The 17,130-nt window shown below is 34.4% G+C and overlaps 1 protein-coding gene across 1 annotated transcript in view; it reads right to left on the bottom strand.

Moving 5' to 3' along the window:
- Nucleotides 1-17,130, bottom strand: part of LOC132549273 (cadherin EGF LAG seven-pass G-type receptor 2-like) — a 62,239-nt gene that overhangs the window by 34,691 nt on the left and 10,418 nt on the right. The window contains exons 2-5 of the mRNA XM_060213190.1: nt 10,000-10,340; nt 5,823-5,997; nt 5,294-5,419; nt 913-1,150 (exon numbers count right to left, since the gene is read on the bottom strand). Of these exons, the coding sequence (XP_060069173.1) occupies nt 913-1,150; nt 5,294-5,419; nt 5,823-5,997; nt 10,000-10,340 (880 nt within the window). The remainder of the gene's footprint in view (nt 1-912; nt 1,151-5,293; nt 5,420-5,822; nt 5,998-9,999; nt 10,341-17,130) is intronic.

The following is a 17,130-nucleotide window of genomic DNA, read 5'->3' as shown; positions in this document are numbered from 1 at the left end:
CTCTTATCTCCATACCATTTTTTATCTCACAAACAGCTGAGAGTGTGTCCTTCTACATTCAGTAAGTACACTTCACATTAGGGTTCACCCTGCAAAACCTACACACTTTCCCCCCTGGCATGAAACTCCAATTTTAAGCTTAAAGCTAGCGTGTTTGTACAAGAAAACAGTCTAGTTTAAAGATCAAAAGCTTTGTTTACGATGATAAACAATTCACACAAAGGCAAGCGACTGGACATATCTTACTTAAGGTATGAATACAAACTTTGGCCAGTTTAAGATAGACAGCTACTATATAAACAGGTATTCTACAAGCTTTCAATACCTGACTGATACCCAATGAAATAATACTTCTAACCATCAAAAACAGCTTAGATGTCTCAAATTTTTATCTTTATTTTGTTTTACATAGAATAAGAGTTACCTTGATGAAACTTTCAAAGTTAACATTTTATCAGGGTATTTACTGTACTAAAAATAAGCTCCCACAGGTATGGAAAACACATTACCTAACAAAAGACACAGGTTAGACGACCTGTCGACTTAAATGCCTTGTGAACTGTCCCATTGTGTTTACATAACACAGTGAAAGTCTCTGTCCATTTTGTCTGTCATTGGTCACTTTCAGCTGACCATCCAATGTCTATAGGTGAGGAATTTGACACCATTTTGTTAAATATTTATCAAGGAATAAGTACAACACAAGTCCCATACCATAAATATTCTAATACTCTGCTGTCAAACCACCATCAGTGAATACGACATGGATGAAATTTTTAGAATGCTTGTGTTTACAGTGTTTATACATCTATCAAATTTTTGCAGTTCCTTTCAGTCAACAAGGCTAATTTTTCACCAAAAATATGAAAACAATGAAATAAATCAATGTAAACACATTGGAAAATAACTTACTTCAGCTCGATGGTGAATCTGTTTCGTCTTTTGAGTGCCGGGAAGGTGAGAAAGGATCCCTTTGGAAACCTGCGGGTAGTCAGCTGACAGAATCTGTTGAAGTGTGGCTCAGATGGGCAGCCCTCACAACGGAAACCTCCTTTGATGAGGGGCACGCAGGTTGATGGGGGCTGACACAGGTCACTCGGACAAGATGCAGCATCATACTTTTTTGTTATGTTGATATTACAGTTCCTCCCTAGATAAAGAACAAAGTACATTTATAATGTATGTAATCAAATTGAAGAAAAAAATTAAATGACAACCAATTAATTTAAAAAAAGAAATTAAGGAAAATTTGATCAACCAATATCTAGTAAAGAGTGTAGTTGTAACTTCATTTATTGTCTCTGTTTTAATAGGATTCCGTGTTTCTTCACTGTGACATTCTAAGATCTAATCAAAGAAACTCATCCTGTACCCATTTTTTTTCTGTGAATGTTTCAAAGATACACAGATAAAAAAAGGAATTCACACAGTTAAAAAAATATTACAAGTGTTGATAAAGATATGAAGTGATGTAAAGCAAATTTAATGATTAATAATTTACATAAATTTTGTTAATCTGATGAAGATATTAGATACATATATCAAATTTCATTTTCATGTACTGTTAACACAAGGAAATCAAAAATGCAATTTTACAGAGCTACATTTGCAGACAGATAACAGCTCCTACGGAGACAAGATAGCTAACTTCAATAATATTATTCATGTTCAATAAAGACATACAACATCTACCTGTACCAAATATATACCTGTAGCATTCAATTACTACTACAGGCAAATCCGATAAACCTGTTTGACTCATCTATCCATAAAAGTTAGCTTTCTTTGATGTTGACAAAATAAAATCTCTATCTTCCCTGTTATCTACGAGTTATTGTTCGGTGTCAAGTGGAACTGATATAGATATACATAAGTTGTGTCAACTGAACTAAAACATTTAAAAGACAGATACTTAACACAAGAACATTTATCAGGACTTTCAACCAATTGACACAAAAATGATAGGAGTATTGAACATCAAATATAAACCTTTACTAATAAGCCTGCACCCCACTTTTGTAGTTTACTGTGATGTGGGGAATATCAAAGAGTAGACTTACTTCCTTACATTAAAAGACTCTCCGTCTTTGTATGGATATTACAGCTTTAACAGCACGTAGGAAAAAAGCTCTAGATCAGAAACTGCCAAACACAGTTCATGGACAATTTAAAAGTCAGCTACTTAAAGCTTCTTCAATGTCTTTATAATTTTTGATATGTGTTGGCACCATTGCAAACAATATCTTCTACATAGAATTTTTTAAAGTACCTTGGTACTCATCATTTATATAAATATGAGATTACAGTACTGATTTTAGTAGCCATATTAATAATTTTCATTGTATTATAAAAAGTGCAGATCTCAATTCCTTTGTACATAAACTGCTTTTTACCATGACACTATATCTAATAATATAGTTTATTGTATGTTTGCTTGTGTGAAATTTTCATCTTTCAATTTTTTTGACAAATTCACCCAAGTTTGATGAATCCATACAGGTATATTTACCTGTAGCATACTGATCTCTCATTAAGCCATTGCCTGGCAATAAGCCCACCCATACCCATTGAGGTTCAGTAAACATGCAAACAAATCATTTTTCAATGTCCTGCAAAAAGCTCACCAACTAAATTTAAATCAAAGTTTGTTTTGTGTATCATTTTTTACTTCTCTTTTGAAAAAATTCTATCAGAGTGAAAATGAAACAATGAAAATGATTTAGTTGAGCAATGTAATAAAGTAAATTTGATGTCATATGCGTGGCTATCAGTCTGAGATTAACTCAAAGTTGCAACAAAGTGTATTTTGATGTTTATACCGATATTTGATAACTAAACACAAATATTATTAATTGTTAGATTGGAAAGTAATGGGACTCCTGGTGTGCTGTTTAATCCTGGAATGTTTTCAATGTTGTAATCAATAAAGGATGTCCATATTGACATGGAGGCTCACTAGTGTTGTTTTAAAACTCTATTGATTCTTTAATGATGCCCTGAGGTTTTCCACCGCCTTAATGGAGATGCCAGGATCAGATAGTTATTAGTCTTAATTTCATGACTGTTGTTTTCCCCAATCCTATCTGATTTTCAGTTGTCTCCGATTTCTACACCCTTCGTTTGTGACAATAAACACCTAACATAGACAGACACCCACCGTTATTACCACACCACTGAAAGTATAGCACATGCAGCCAGCCGACTAATATACCTATACACTTTGTGACAGGACTCGTCATAGCTTGACCTTCAGAAATGGTAGGGATTGGAAACGGGAAGACATAATTACCTGTATTCTAAACTTACACAAGGAAAGAAAATATCTACCAGCATGTAACAGTGCAACAAAGATTTTATTTTCTAGTTTTCATTTTTTCAGTTTTTGTTCTGTACTTAAGGATGAAAATTCCTGAACATCAACAATAAAAATGTCATATTTCATAATAGTGTCTAAACCCGCAGATTTCTGACTAGAATACACTGTATACTATAATTAGATGTCCCGATTAATTCACCATTAAATCTACCAATCAAAGCAGGAGGTTTGGTGGAAGATCATCTCTCAGCATAATTAAAGGATAGTTTTACATTTTTAATCTTCTCTCGAACAAAGAATGGTAACTAAATCCCAGCGAATCCCTGATCAACTTAAGGTGATGATATGTAGTCGATTCCTAGCAGGTATAGGGGTAGAATGCAGTTTAAAGGCAAGTTGTATTAAAATAACTGAACACCAAAGATTAGAATATGCAGGTGTTGTCATCTCCTCGATCAATAATAGTTTGCACAAATAATTAAATGTGGACAAATTTTCGGCAGTCATTACTCCTCCCACTGTCATTCAATGGAGATTTTCATGATAGAAACCACATTCTGAGCACAGATTTAAAGACTAAACAGGTAAAGAGTCGCAGATACCTGGAGATAACATCAGGTTTAAAAGTCGACTGAGGATTGATTAACAGCTGATAATTTGAAATGTTAATCAATACCATTCATTACATTGAAGGGTTAAATACAATTGGTCTAACTCAATTTTACGAATGCATCAACGTCTGGTGAAAATTCCTTGTCTAACAGCACTCACAGCAGTCTCTGTCTATAACTATTCACATCAAAGTCTAAATTCAGAACAACCAAGCTTTAAATCTCACCACAAAACAATAGCTTTTGAAAATTTCATTTTATTAAAAAACCAAACAATGAATGGAGATGACCAGTTATCAGTGGCTTGGAATCAATCCTATCAGTCCATATTGACGAAGGTGTAACAAGACCCTGTGATCCAGTCAGCTAAATACCCATACACAAAAGACACTAAACACAAATTCTAACTGTAACAATCACCATGTTGACTAGATGTGAACGCTGTGTACGGAGAACGACCAGATTACTCCCTATCACAATACCCTCTATCTGTAATGATTGCAGTTGAGGGCTCCACAAAGGACAGCCATCATTCCACATGGCCTGTGGACCTCAACGACACAATGTTGCAATTTCTCTCAAGAATAATTCCAAGCTACTTTGTTATACACAGAAACAGTGGCCTTGATCTCTTGGTTACGCTACGTATCACACGACTGCTTTAATCTCTCACCTGCTCAAGTGTTGCACATTTTATCTAAGATCTTTTATACTGACAGAAAAAAAAGAACAACTCAGTGCTACCTTAATTATAATGGAATGTTTCCGTACAGCATCCCTATTAATATGGCATGACAGAGTGACTACCCAGGGTTTTGTGAGATATTAAGGAAGATATTGAATGGACAGATAAAACCAGGATCAAAATTGGAAACTAAACTTTACTGATGTAAACATTATCTCTAAACTAGAAGCTTTCTACGTCTCAGATTCACTGTGTCTGGATGTTGGGGTATATCTGATACGTAATACATAAATCAGAAAAAAATAATATCCTGAAAGTTTTTAATGATAAAGAGTAAATATTGGGCTAGATCAGGTCCTAGCAGGCCACTTATCACGCAATTACAAAAAATACAATAAACTAAATAAATAAGTTTGTGTCCAGCACCTGGCAATTACCAGATCCTACTTATTTTGATGTTTTTCCCCAAATAAATTACTCTTTTACCAATAAGGAAACTGGCTCAAACAGATGTAAAGAGATTTAATTGAGTTTCAATTCATACAAGCTATCAGAAATGTGCCTGAGAATGGTTAACATTACTGGGTCTCTGATGGCAGGAAAGTTATGTGATGATTGAAGTTTTTGGCTTTTGAAATAGCATGACCTATTAAGAGTCTTATATAGAAACATCTTGTTTACCTGTAAAGTTATCACCACACTGACAGGTATATCCACCTTCTCTACGCACACAGGTTCCTCCGTTAAGACAGGGGCTGCTGTAACACAGGTTAACTTCAGTATCACACAGGAAGTCCCTAGTCATACCTGAAAGGAAAGGTAATTATTACATATAAAATTGTTTTACAGGTGTTTTTAGACAAAATATTTATGCATTTTTGAAAAAAAATTTAATTCCATCATAGTTATGATGATGCTGAAACAAATATTCCAAAATTATCAAGATTGTATATCGCACCAATCCTCTATCTGCAACGTATGAGAATACTCATTTGATTGGCATCACTTTTACTGAGGACTTGGATTATTCTGCAGGACATCAGTGATACATTAAATCAGAAAGTTTAATATAGATCACAGAACCCCTGATAAGATTTAATATCAGCATTTTTGCCAACATGAATTATCAGAAGTTCCTACAGCACTACTACATGATAACATAGAAATGATTGGTGCTGATATCACTAGACTGTAACTGACAAAGGATTACCTGTGAAACCTGTCGGGCATTTACAGGTGTTTCCATTGTATGGGCGTATTGGGCGGAACAGCATCATATCCGATGTTATAAAAGGTGCAGCCTGGTCGAAGGACACGTGGGACAAACAGATCTCAAAGTTAGGACATGGTTCTATGACACATAAGTTGTCATCAAATGGCAACACCTGTAATTGAAAAAAAAAAAACAGTAAATATCAGAGCTCAGAATGATGACAACATCCAGTAAACAACAGAGCTCACAATGATTACGACAACCAGTAAACAAGAGAGCTCAGAATGATGGCCACAACCAGCAAACAACAGAGCTCACAATGATGACGACAACCAGTAAACAGCAGGGCTCACAATGATGGCCACAACCAGTAAACAACAGAGCTCACAATGATGACAACAACCAGTAAACAACAGAGCTCAGAATGATGACCACAACCAGTAAACAACAGAGCTCAGAATGATGACCACAACCAGTAAACAACAGAGCTCACAATGATGACAACAACCAGTAAACAGCAGGGCTCAGAATGATGGCCACAACCAGTAAACAACAGAGCTCACAATGATGACAACAACCAGTAAATAACAGAGCTCAGAATGATGACAACACCCAGTAAACAACAGAGCTCAGAATGATGACCACAACCAGTAAACAACAGAGCTCAGAATGATGACAACATCCAGTAAACAACAGAGCTCAGAATGATGACAACACCCAGTAAACAACAGAGCTCAGAATGATGACCACAACCAGTAAACAACAGAGCTCAGAATGATGACAACATCCAGTAAACAACATGCTCATCGATTTTCAAACAATGATAAACATGAACAAGAATTACTAACAAATGACAGATACAGTCATCAAACACTTCCTCATACACCCAACATACTCTAGGTTGCTTTTTCGTAGTTGCCGCCTAGCTCTATCACACTAAAGACAATTTTCCCCTTAGCCAGATCAGTAGAGTGGTGGACCAGTAAGACTAGTGACATATTTGATCCCTGGCAGAGGCACTTCTTCTTTCCCATTATATCTTTGTGCCATATTAAGCACTCCACGTAAAAACCAGGGGAGAGAGATTTCATTGGAGCTAGGTAAGCTGACCATGAACAGAACATATTCGAAGCATCTTCTTGCTTCAGTATTCAAGGGAATTTCTCTTCATCTCTATCGGTAGAATGGAAGACTATTCCTTCACAGGTCTGAGGGGGAGGCAATGCTAATCCTTTCCTGTTACACAGGTATGATTAGTCAATAACACTAAGGTAAATGTCAAAAGCTGATACTCAAAACATATAGTAGAGAGATCAGACTGAATTATCAGTAGCTGACTTCAATTTACTTCAGTTCAGGTAATATTTTGATGTCAAAATTTCACGATACGTATTCTACTTCCTATTCATTATGCAGTCACCACATTCCAGTGAACATTGAAGATCTTCCCTATTCAAATACTCTAAACCTTCCAGTCCTACATATTGTATATAGAGTAATAGGATACATTGGCTTTGTTGATGTAAAATTCCAATTACTTTTATTGATGACAAATTTTAATAGCTGATGTCAACGAACAAACTCATTAATAATGAGGACTTCAGCTTATGATTTCACAGGTATCAAGTATGTATTAAAAAGTATCGCATTTCCGAATTCAGTCTGGGATATGTGTGTAAAGACCAGTAATATAATCATGTGTGGTCTTCTTTAGGTATCAGCTTATAGTAGTGTAATTATAGGGTTTCATAATCTTGCCGGAGTTTAACAACATCAGAATATTACAACTATCTTGTCCTTGAAAAAGAAGTCATTATATACACATTTTATTAGATTAATATTTCCTCCACAGACTTTTAGAGTAAATCACTTAATAACAAAGATACAATCTTGTCCAACCAGGAAAAAATACATACCATATTTATTCTACATTAAGGCCAAGGGGCAAACACATAACCTCTGACTAAAATTTTTTAGTGTTTTTCCTACCTGGATTTTACAGCAGCCCATACCTGTATAGATTGGTAAAAGATAATGTTTTCTTTAAAATTTGGGAAATTTCTTAATTTTTCCTTCATTTTGGTAAAGTGACACAGTTTTGAATGAACAGAAAAAGTCTGGTTTTATCTCTAATTCTACTGATCAGCAATAAATATGGCCTGGGTTTATTGCCTGATAAATACGGTACACAAGGTAAAAAGTGTGGGACACCTTATCCCTGTTGCTGGGGTATAACAACATTATAACTGTGAGGAAGGCTTGGCAATGATCTACCGTTCAAAGACACATTCCCTGACACCGATATGAAGTGCATATCGATTACAAGAACCTGCCAAATCATTTTCTTTATCATTTAGAAACAAAGAGGAACTGAAAACATATTTCTTCGATATTTCATGTCAATATGAGTGTTTTTTTTTTTTTCTTAAATGCTTTCCCAGGTGTGGGAACATAAAACCATGTTTTGAAAGTGCATCGAATGGAATTCTTTTAATGAGGCAATCAACATACACAAATGTAATTACTGGTACCATTATTTCTTAACACTAGAAAAGCAATGACGTTAAGATTTCATTGAGAACCAGTTTAGTCATTGTGACACACAATTTAAATCCCTTACACATAACAGTTTTCCGACGGCTTCAAATGCATTTATCGACCAACCTACCACATTATTATATAGGTACGATTAAACAGGTATTTTTACTGTAAACTGTTTGTGTGTGTTGGACGATATTCCTTATATAAAAAGTTTCTGCTATCTGATCAATACATTATAATCATATCTACAGCAGATCAATATGTAGCTTCCACTTCAAATCACTTATGATGTACACAACAGCTCCTAAATAGAAACCACAATTATTTTTAATTGTACACAGGTTGTTCAAACAAAGCTTGCCCCATGTGACCTAAATGTCTGATCATGTACCTGTCAATGTGAGTTTTAAACAGTCTGATGTAGACAATACTGATCTCCAATGATGGGTGTATTTTATTCACAATACCAACAGGGTATCTAGTTACACTCAGTGAAAAAACATCCATCAAATATCATTTTAAAGAAATACCAATAACTTGTAAGCCTAGTATTCATCGCTGACAGGTAAAATATTCCCGGTGTCCGGAGATTACCTATTCACTGCTGATTTTCTACGGTCAGAACTAATCACATCTTTGCCATCATTGTGCATTGTACTATATGCAGTAATAAATCAAGGATTCAGAGGCTAATATATAGGACAGACACGTTCTAGTGATATTCAAAGGAAAATTGTGAATAATTTAAGAAAATTGGTTTGAGAGATTAATATCTATTCATTCTTCCACAAAGCTGAAATCACACCAACATCAAACTGGCAGAACATATATAGGTATACAGAATAGTAGGTTTCCTGAACAAGCCATCATGACAAGATGTTTAATGGGAAATACTGACGTTTAGCACCTTGTGTAAATACTTATGGTAATTTTAAGTCTACACAACTTTGATATCTCAAAATCATTATACCAACTATCAACAGAGTGCCAAAATTGTAATGCAAATATTCAAAAAGGACACAAAAATTCATGGAAATTTCACAGTAATCATTTCAATGGACCTACCAATACCAAACTGAAGAATCAACATAATTATGTACAGGTAAAGAGCTGAAATTCAAATCGCTGGGGAAAAATAGCAAGTATGAAGTTTTTAAATTATCTGTGAAAACTTTAAAATTCTTATAATGTAAATTCTAAAACTTTAACTGACATAAGAATGAAACTGGCTTCACACCAACTGCAATCAGATATCATCAACTGTATCACCCGAACGTTTTATTGTATACCAAGTTATATTTTGGAGTCAAAGGTCATAGGTATGAAGTTACTAACGTATTATGCCAAATAAACATCCAGGGAAGTTTTGGATGAACAAAATTGAAGTTGAATTTAGAAAATTCTTTTATAAAACAGCTGCGTTGCTATGAAGCAAGTCCTCAATAACTTAGAGACAGATACATAAATAAGATACCAGGAGCTTTCAACTTGAGTACTGGAGCACTAAAAGGGGGTTAAATACGGTATGGAGGCTTTGATGCTCCAAATTTATTCATTTACAGGTGAGAATAAACATAATAAGTTTAAACATGTAACACGACAGGTGGACCAACAAATTGTGATCTTGACCTACCTGGAGGGTCGAGAGATTGGCCAATAAGATCCTTTGTAGATAAATCTGTTCTTTGAGATATTCTGCTGAGTGGAATGTTCCATCAGGTTTGCGGACGGATACACTTACATTCAAAATCTGAGCACTCACATCAGTGTCATTCTGAATGTTGAGAACAAACACATGTTTTTCCTCTGTCAACATAATGGTTGCCAAGGCATCCACAAAGAACTTGTAAAGTGGAGAGAGGAAGGCTGTCTGTGTCATGTTGTTTAGTCGGATGGTGACACTGTTCTGCAACATCTCAGCTCGAACCAATCGCACATACAGCTGACATGTCGCCTTCACATCATTCTTCCCATCTGAAAAGATTAAGATTTCATTTATATCAATCACTAAGACAACTTTAAGCCTTTGATCAACCAATATCATATCTAACATTTATATCTTAGAAAAATATACGAAAGTTTAATCTTTTTTGACTTTATGTCAAAACCAAACCAAGACATCTTCAAATGTTTTGGTGATTACATAACGATTTGGGCAAAACGTAAACAAGTTAACGTACTTAATTGTTCTATAAACAACCTACAGACACTGTGATAAAAGTAATACTTTCAGAGTTAAATATGTTTATCCCTAAAATGTGTATGTTTACAGTACCCATGCATACGATGAAAACTCTAGCACCTATGTAGGTACCAATATCTTATAACAGAAATGGATCTCAAGCAGGGCTTGTCATGTGATAGCTTTATAAATCATTCTAACTGATGTTAATGTATTTGTATGTAAACTTAAATGGCTGCCGTTGATAAATCTATCACAGTTGGCTTACAATTCAAAACTATGATTGGTCAATTAGTTTGTAAACATTGATCAATCTGACAGGAATTGTACATGTTTCTATGATATGTTATTTGGGTAAGAAGTACACATGTATATTTTTAAACATGTAATAATGATTTTCGACTCGAATACTAGACCAGAACATCTGGGCCTGAATATTATATAGGATATATTGCGTGACATATAAATATTATATAAATGGTTAGAAAACAGAAAAAAGACAGCATAGATATATTTATTATTTATATTAATATATATTAATACACAAATGTGACAATACTGAAATATCAATATCAAAGAATAAGAGCTAGGGTTTATAAGTATTACAGCAGAAATAAAAAAAAAAATGCACCTAATGGCACCACTTAATTTGTATACCTGACGACGGAGTATTGACCCTGCGTGATACACTGGCTGGTTTATTTACCAAGCCATAGGTGATTACTTTTGTCTTTATTGCATCATTCCCACAGAGACTATATTGCCCTAGGAAGTATTCCTTTGAGACGAGATAAAAATAACCCTTGTCAGGTTTGACCTACTTATTACAGGTCAGTTATTAATTATGCAGATTGCTGTTGCTGGTTATATTCTTTATTTGGTTTCATTCTTTTTTTTTTTTTCAGAATTTTAATAATAATAATGATAATCATCTTTACATAGATTCACAACTGTAAGAAACATGTGTTTTTTTAAACAAATAAAAAAAAAAGGGAAACTTCCAAAAAAAATAGTGTTGTGATGGTAATGCAATTTTCTGTTTTTTCATTTCTGTTCTTGCAGATACACTTATCAGTATGAGTCAGCTACTGTGCTTAGGGAGCCGACAAAACTGCAGTAATAGTCTGGAAATCTATCTTAAAATCCACAAGACAGCCTGTGCAAAGAAACAATAGCATTGACAAATTCACGAAGATCTGGCAATGCCCCTTAACATTTAAATTCAAACCAGAAAATAGACCTTTGCCAGACAAAATGTATAGCACTTTTGAGAAGACATGCTTGTACAATTAGCTAGAGTGTGTTGGCTCCTCCTACATGTAAACCTCAAACCTAAACACAAAATTAAATTCTTCAGACACTACACAACCTTCAATGACCTCTATTTCGAAACTCATAATCTGTTATGTCTGGAAATGAAGTTTTTCATTTTTGAACTCATTAAATGATGTTATAACAGTGGTGAGTCCTTTAAAAATGTCAGTAATTATTTCCTTTGACACATAACCATCCTTAGCTTTTATTATATCACACAATAGGCACCAATGGAAGTGCTAATACGCAGTCCAATATTTTACATAGGACGGCAAAGACCACTTATACCTACATTTCATTTATCAAAATTTCAAGAAGTCTTTAACAAATTTTTAATAGTGATTTAGTACTCATATCCGGACTTTCACTTTCAATTAATGTTTGAAACATGTTGTAAAATTTTGACAGATTATAATCCTCCCTCTATTACAAAAACTTGTGACCTACTTTAACATGCTCAAGAGGGAGTGAAGAAAGGTTTTAACACAAGTCCCGATGCTAAGGCAAACAGTGATTATAAATCTGGTATTTTTGCCCACCATCAAATTGGGACCATTCCTTTTTAAATCCTTGCTATTCGAATAGCAATTCTTTATCATGAAGTTTTGACAAGGCACACATAGAAGACCACAGAACTCTACCTAACAAACTTTACATTCCATGCCCATACCGTCGATCTGCATTGTATATCACTGTTATACAGGTAAAAAGCAAACATCCAGGATGTGTTTGGTCTATAGACTTACTGGTTGTCTGAACATTCTATATATTACATCAAACATCTTTACTAATATTGAAATCACAAAAGCTTATCTGCTTTGCTAGTATTTTTAGATTTACCTTAGATATACACAAATGTGAGAAAAATCTAGTTAAATTAAATGTAGTTTAAATCTGGTAGTCAAACATGATCTTACTCAAGTGCATCCAAGGCATACCTTAATTAAAGCTATAGCAATTTTTTTCTGTATGTAATTTTGTGGTATATGGATTACACCTAGAGTGCACCAGGCAGCATATATTTTGCAAGTCTTTACAATACTAACATTTGTTTCATTAAAATTTGATCCTGGATTTTCAAAATCAAAAAAATAATGATGTTGCTTACTCACTAATCAGGTATAATTTCAAAAGTATTCACTAAACATTCATTTCCTCTTATCGCAAAAGAAATAACAAATATGAGAATTTCTCTGTTTTGATCTATTTAACACCTGTACATATTGTCTTCATTCTGAAGTATTTTCTTCTACAACGTAGGTGACATGACACCTTAACTTAACACTACCACAATGGGTGTTCCCTACAGACACCTGTAGTGTTATTTACCTAGAACAACTTGACTAATGGTGCTATGACTTATCCTCTGTCAATATTTGTACCTAATGGTCACCTTACCGTGCGTTCTGTATACTCTATTTACCAGTACCTGTTGTCCATGCCGACTTAATCTTGGATAATGTTTGTCAACTGTATCGTTAAATAACACCTCTGCTAATACCGTTCCTGTCTTAGTATTGGTATGTAACAGGGGTTAGTCTTACAAAAAGTCATGTTCCACTCAAGCTCTTAGCTTTAGTTTCTGAAACCAGACTTGTCAAGTATTTCACTTAATCCTGACTCAATGTTTGTGTGAGCTATTTGTATATGATTAAATATCACCTTAGTTCACCAATATTTGCTTAGAATTAACTGACACCATATTTACCAAGAACCTGAAATAGTATTGACTTTCCTTTTCCTGCTGGTTTTTAATTTGTGTTCTGTATATACAAATGATATGGTGATGCCATATATTACTGTAAATCTAAAAATAACAAAAATACTTGGGCATAAAACATGATGGTAGACAATGCTGCATCCACGCTACATCTTGTTTAAAAAAACAATTTGAGTGTCCAGGTCCAATAAATGTTAACAACTGAACACTATCTACATATTTCGAGGCTCGAATTGAACACATTTACGTTATCTACATATGTATTTTGAATCTAGATAAAATTTTACCGGTTACAAACTTTGAATTAAGAAGAGACAATAAAAGTTTTATGAAAAACTAGCTGTCATTACACAATATTTATCATCACTTTCTCTCTCAATACTTGTGGAGCAAACATATGCTTTTAATACAATTTACAATGGTTATTACTGAAATGTTATTTTTATTACTATATTTATCCCCAATAAGCCCATGCCTGCTAATAGGCCCACCTATATATATTTCTCTTAAGTAGAATTACATGACACAAACACCCCAATTCCAGAATTGGTATGTTGGCCGATTAGCCCTTTAATTGTGGAATGAATAAATAAAGCCAAGGTTCTGCCAGGGGTTTTATGATATATATATATATCAGCACTGCTATTTCTATATGCATTAACACATAGATTCTGCCATAAAAGAGCAAAACTATTCCCAGAAATATTTACCCTGCATGTAGCCATTACTTAAAGATTTTAACAAGGTGATGAGATAAGAAGGTAAACATATCACTATACAAACATATGGAGTTTACGGAGTTAAGATAAACCACAGGGTCTGACCCATTCACTCCCCATAAAAGTCAAGAGGGGTGTCCAACCTTGTCAACAAGCTAATAATGTTGTCACAGCAGAAAGGATGCAATCAGGTACCTCAATGTAACTATTGAATGTTCTTGTTCCTTCATACCACACTGTACTCATCGTATAAATGGCAAGATTGAAATTCTTCAGATTGATTAACTTAAACATCACAGAACAATTTTCTCCCTTATACACACTTCAGAAAAAGTTGGCGCTATGTTAGGAGCTCCGATATATAATTTGTTTAATCTCAGGGGTCAGACTTGGAAACAAAACGTTTCATCAGTGTCTATATAGCATGTTTTGTCAGACATTGTGTCTATGCCAAAACTGATCTCATGTCAAATCAATATTTAATGACTACCAGGATGCTTTCTGCTGGCAGAGATCATCATATCTGTCTGACATTGGCTTTCATTATATACATATAATGGAGATCTGAAAATGTTTACCACAAATTCCGCTCGATCTTTATCAAACACATATCTTTTCATAAACAGTTGTGCATTTGTTTTTCTGAAGGTTTGGAATGATCTGAAGTTAATTCCTTTATATTTGTGAGGTTCTGATATTTCACAAAACATGTTTTGTGTTCAAAATTACCATGAAATCAAAATCAACTAAAACGTATGCTCCAAAATATGACATGTTAGAAAAAGCTGAAAGGTGCTTGCTTAAATCCATACAGGCACTACATGCATGAGAGACACAAAAATGCAAATGAACTACCAACTTTCTAGGATACAAATCATGCACTATGTTTGTGAAGATTTAGAGAGACTGTACACTAGCACGTGTTGGACAACCAGATTTTAGTTATAGTATATACACACAACTTAATCCCCCAACTTTGATTTATTGGGGCATTGGGATATGTAGGGGGATATACAGGTGCAATCAGAAGATTAATCCAAATCAATATCTATAGCCTTATTCAACTCTTCCACATATACGCCTCCACAATTCCTATTAGTTCTTCAACACAAATCTTGGTGACTCAGATTATGATGATAAAACTTCCTTGTTAGAATTTCATAACAGTGGATACATTCAATTGGTTTCAGTCCTAATGGCTGCTCATGAGCAGATGGCGCAGCACTTCAACAGCAATGAAATTAAAATTACAGCTATAAAATTCAGCCTCAGGTTTCACGTCCACAGAATCAACTAGTTTAATCCTCCTATGCTGACATGAACATTTTTCTCCTCTATCCAAATGGTGATTGAAAATTAGATTTTAATCTGGGTCTTCTAAAGCCATCTAAGCGTTTTTCTATAAAATGTTGTCCCTTTCGTTCCCTTCCTCAATCCACTCCATCTGATCAACATCAATTGTAAAACCATCTTTTCATTTCAATAATAATTACCATAACTTTAGTATGCATATCATCCACTAATTTCCACTAAGTATATAATATCAATGAAATAAATAAAATAACCTCAATTTTTTCTTAACTTTTCATCACACAAGATTTATGGTAATCAAGACTAAATGTTTATTCCCAGTATCTAAGCTATTCTTGTGGTCTAATTTAGATTTCTAGATGCAGAGAAAGACTAGAGAGTGCACAAAGCCTGGCATCCCCAGTCACCATATTGATCAGGGATTTGTATACTGTACTATAGCGGTACACAACGCGAAATATTGATCACAAGGACATCATTGTAACATCACATGCAACAAGCCAAGTAGTATGGAGCTATCTGTTCAAATATTCTTCACCAGAGTCACTAGTCATTAGCGACTTTAATGTTCATCTCAAGATCCAAAGATCTGAATTTGTTAATGATTAGCAGTCACTAGGTTCGTTAACAATTGTAACTTAAGGTCTCTAACCCCGACATTAAAATTTCTACTGAAATCAACAGAAATTCCCACAATATTACTACATGTAATAAATCACGTGATTGATTAAAGTATGATTGTTTTACTGTAATGACAATTTTTCTTGTCCACTGTAATTTCCCATGCAGCTCTGATCATGAATCCTGGCCTGTATCGGGTATGTCCTTGGGCGAGACACTTTATCATTTTTGCTCTTAACATTATGTTAAAAATAAACTCTATTTATTTTACAATAATTGCAAAGCAAGTTTTTCCAATATATATTAATCACTCTTGTTGGCCTAAATGGAAGCATGCGAGAGGTCTTACTGTGGGAGGAAACACCATACCCTTTCACATACATTCCAAGAATCAAATCCTGGACAGCTTGGTGAACAGCGAGTGCATTACCACTTCACCACCTGACCCTCCCAGTATGTTGTGGGCCTCCGATATTGTGTTCAGTGTGTGGTGACCACCAGCTACAAGGAGATCCAGAACTGCCTCATGCTGGCTGTTCACTGGATGATAATGCCATCAATTGCGAACAATCAAATCTCTAGTACAAATAGTATATCTGTTTTTTTTTTTAATTTTCAACATTTCTCTTCTCTTAAATCCCTAACGCTACATGTGTAATTATAAATGGCATTACCTACTACTAAAGTATCATAGCCATTTACAATCTGAAATATATATACCCACCTATCATATACATCATCCATCAAATTTTACATTCATTGTCAAGATTTGAATCTAGTAAGTCATTAGAGTTTCAACAGGCAGAATATTACTGTTTATATTGATTATGGAAATAATTCTGATGCCTGACAAGCTGTTTGGCAGAATAAACCTTGTTTAATATAATACATAAGCAT

The sequence above is a fragment of the Ylistrum balloti genome, unplaced genomic scaffold (genome assembly GCF_031769215.1).
Source record: "Ylistrum balloti isolate Yb309-2 unplaced genomic scaffold, AGI_CSIRO_Ybal_v1 Utg370052, whole genome shotgun sequence".
Taxonomy (NCBI): Eukaryota; Metazoa; Mollusca; class Bivalvia; order Pectinida; family Pectinidae; genus Ylistrum; species Ylistrum balloti.
Note: the sequence above shows the minus strand (reverse complement) of the source record. Positions and strands in the feature narration are given on the sequence as shown.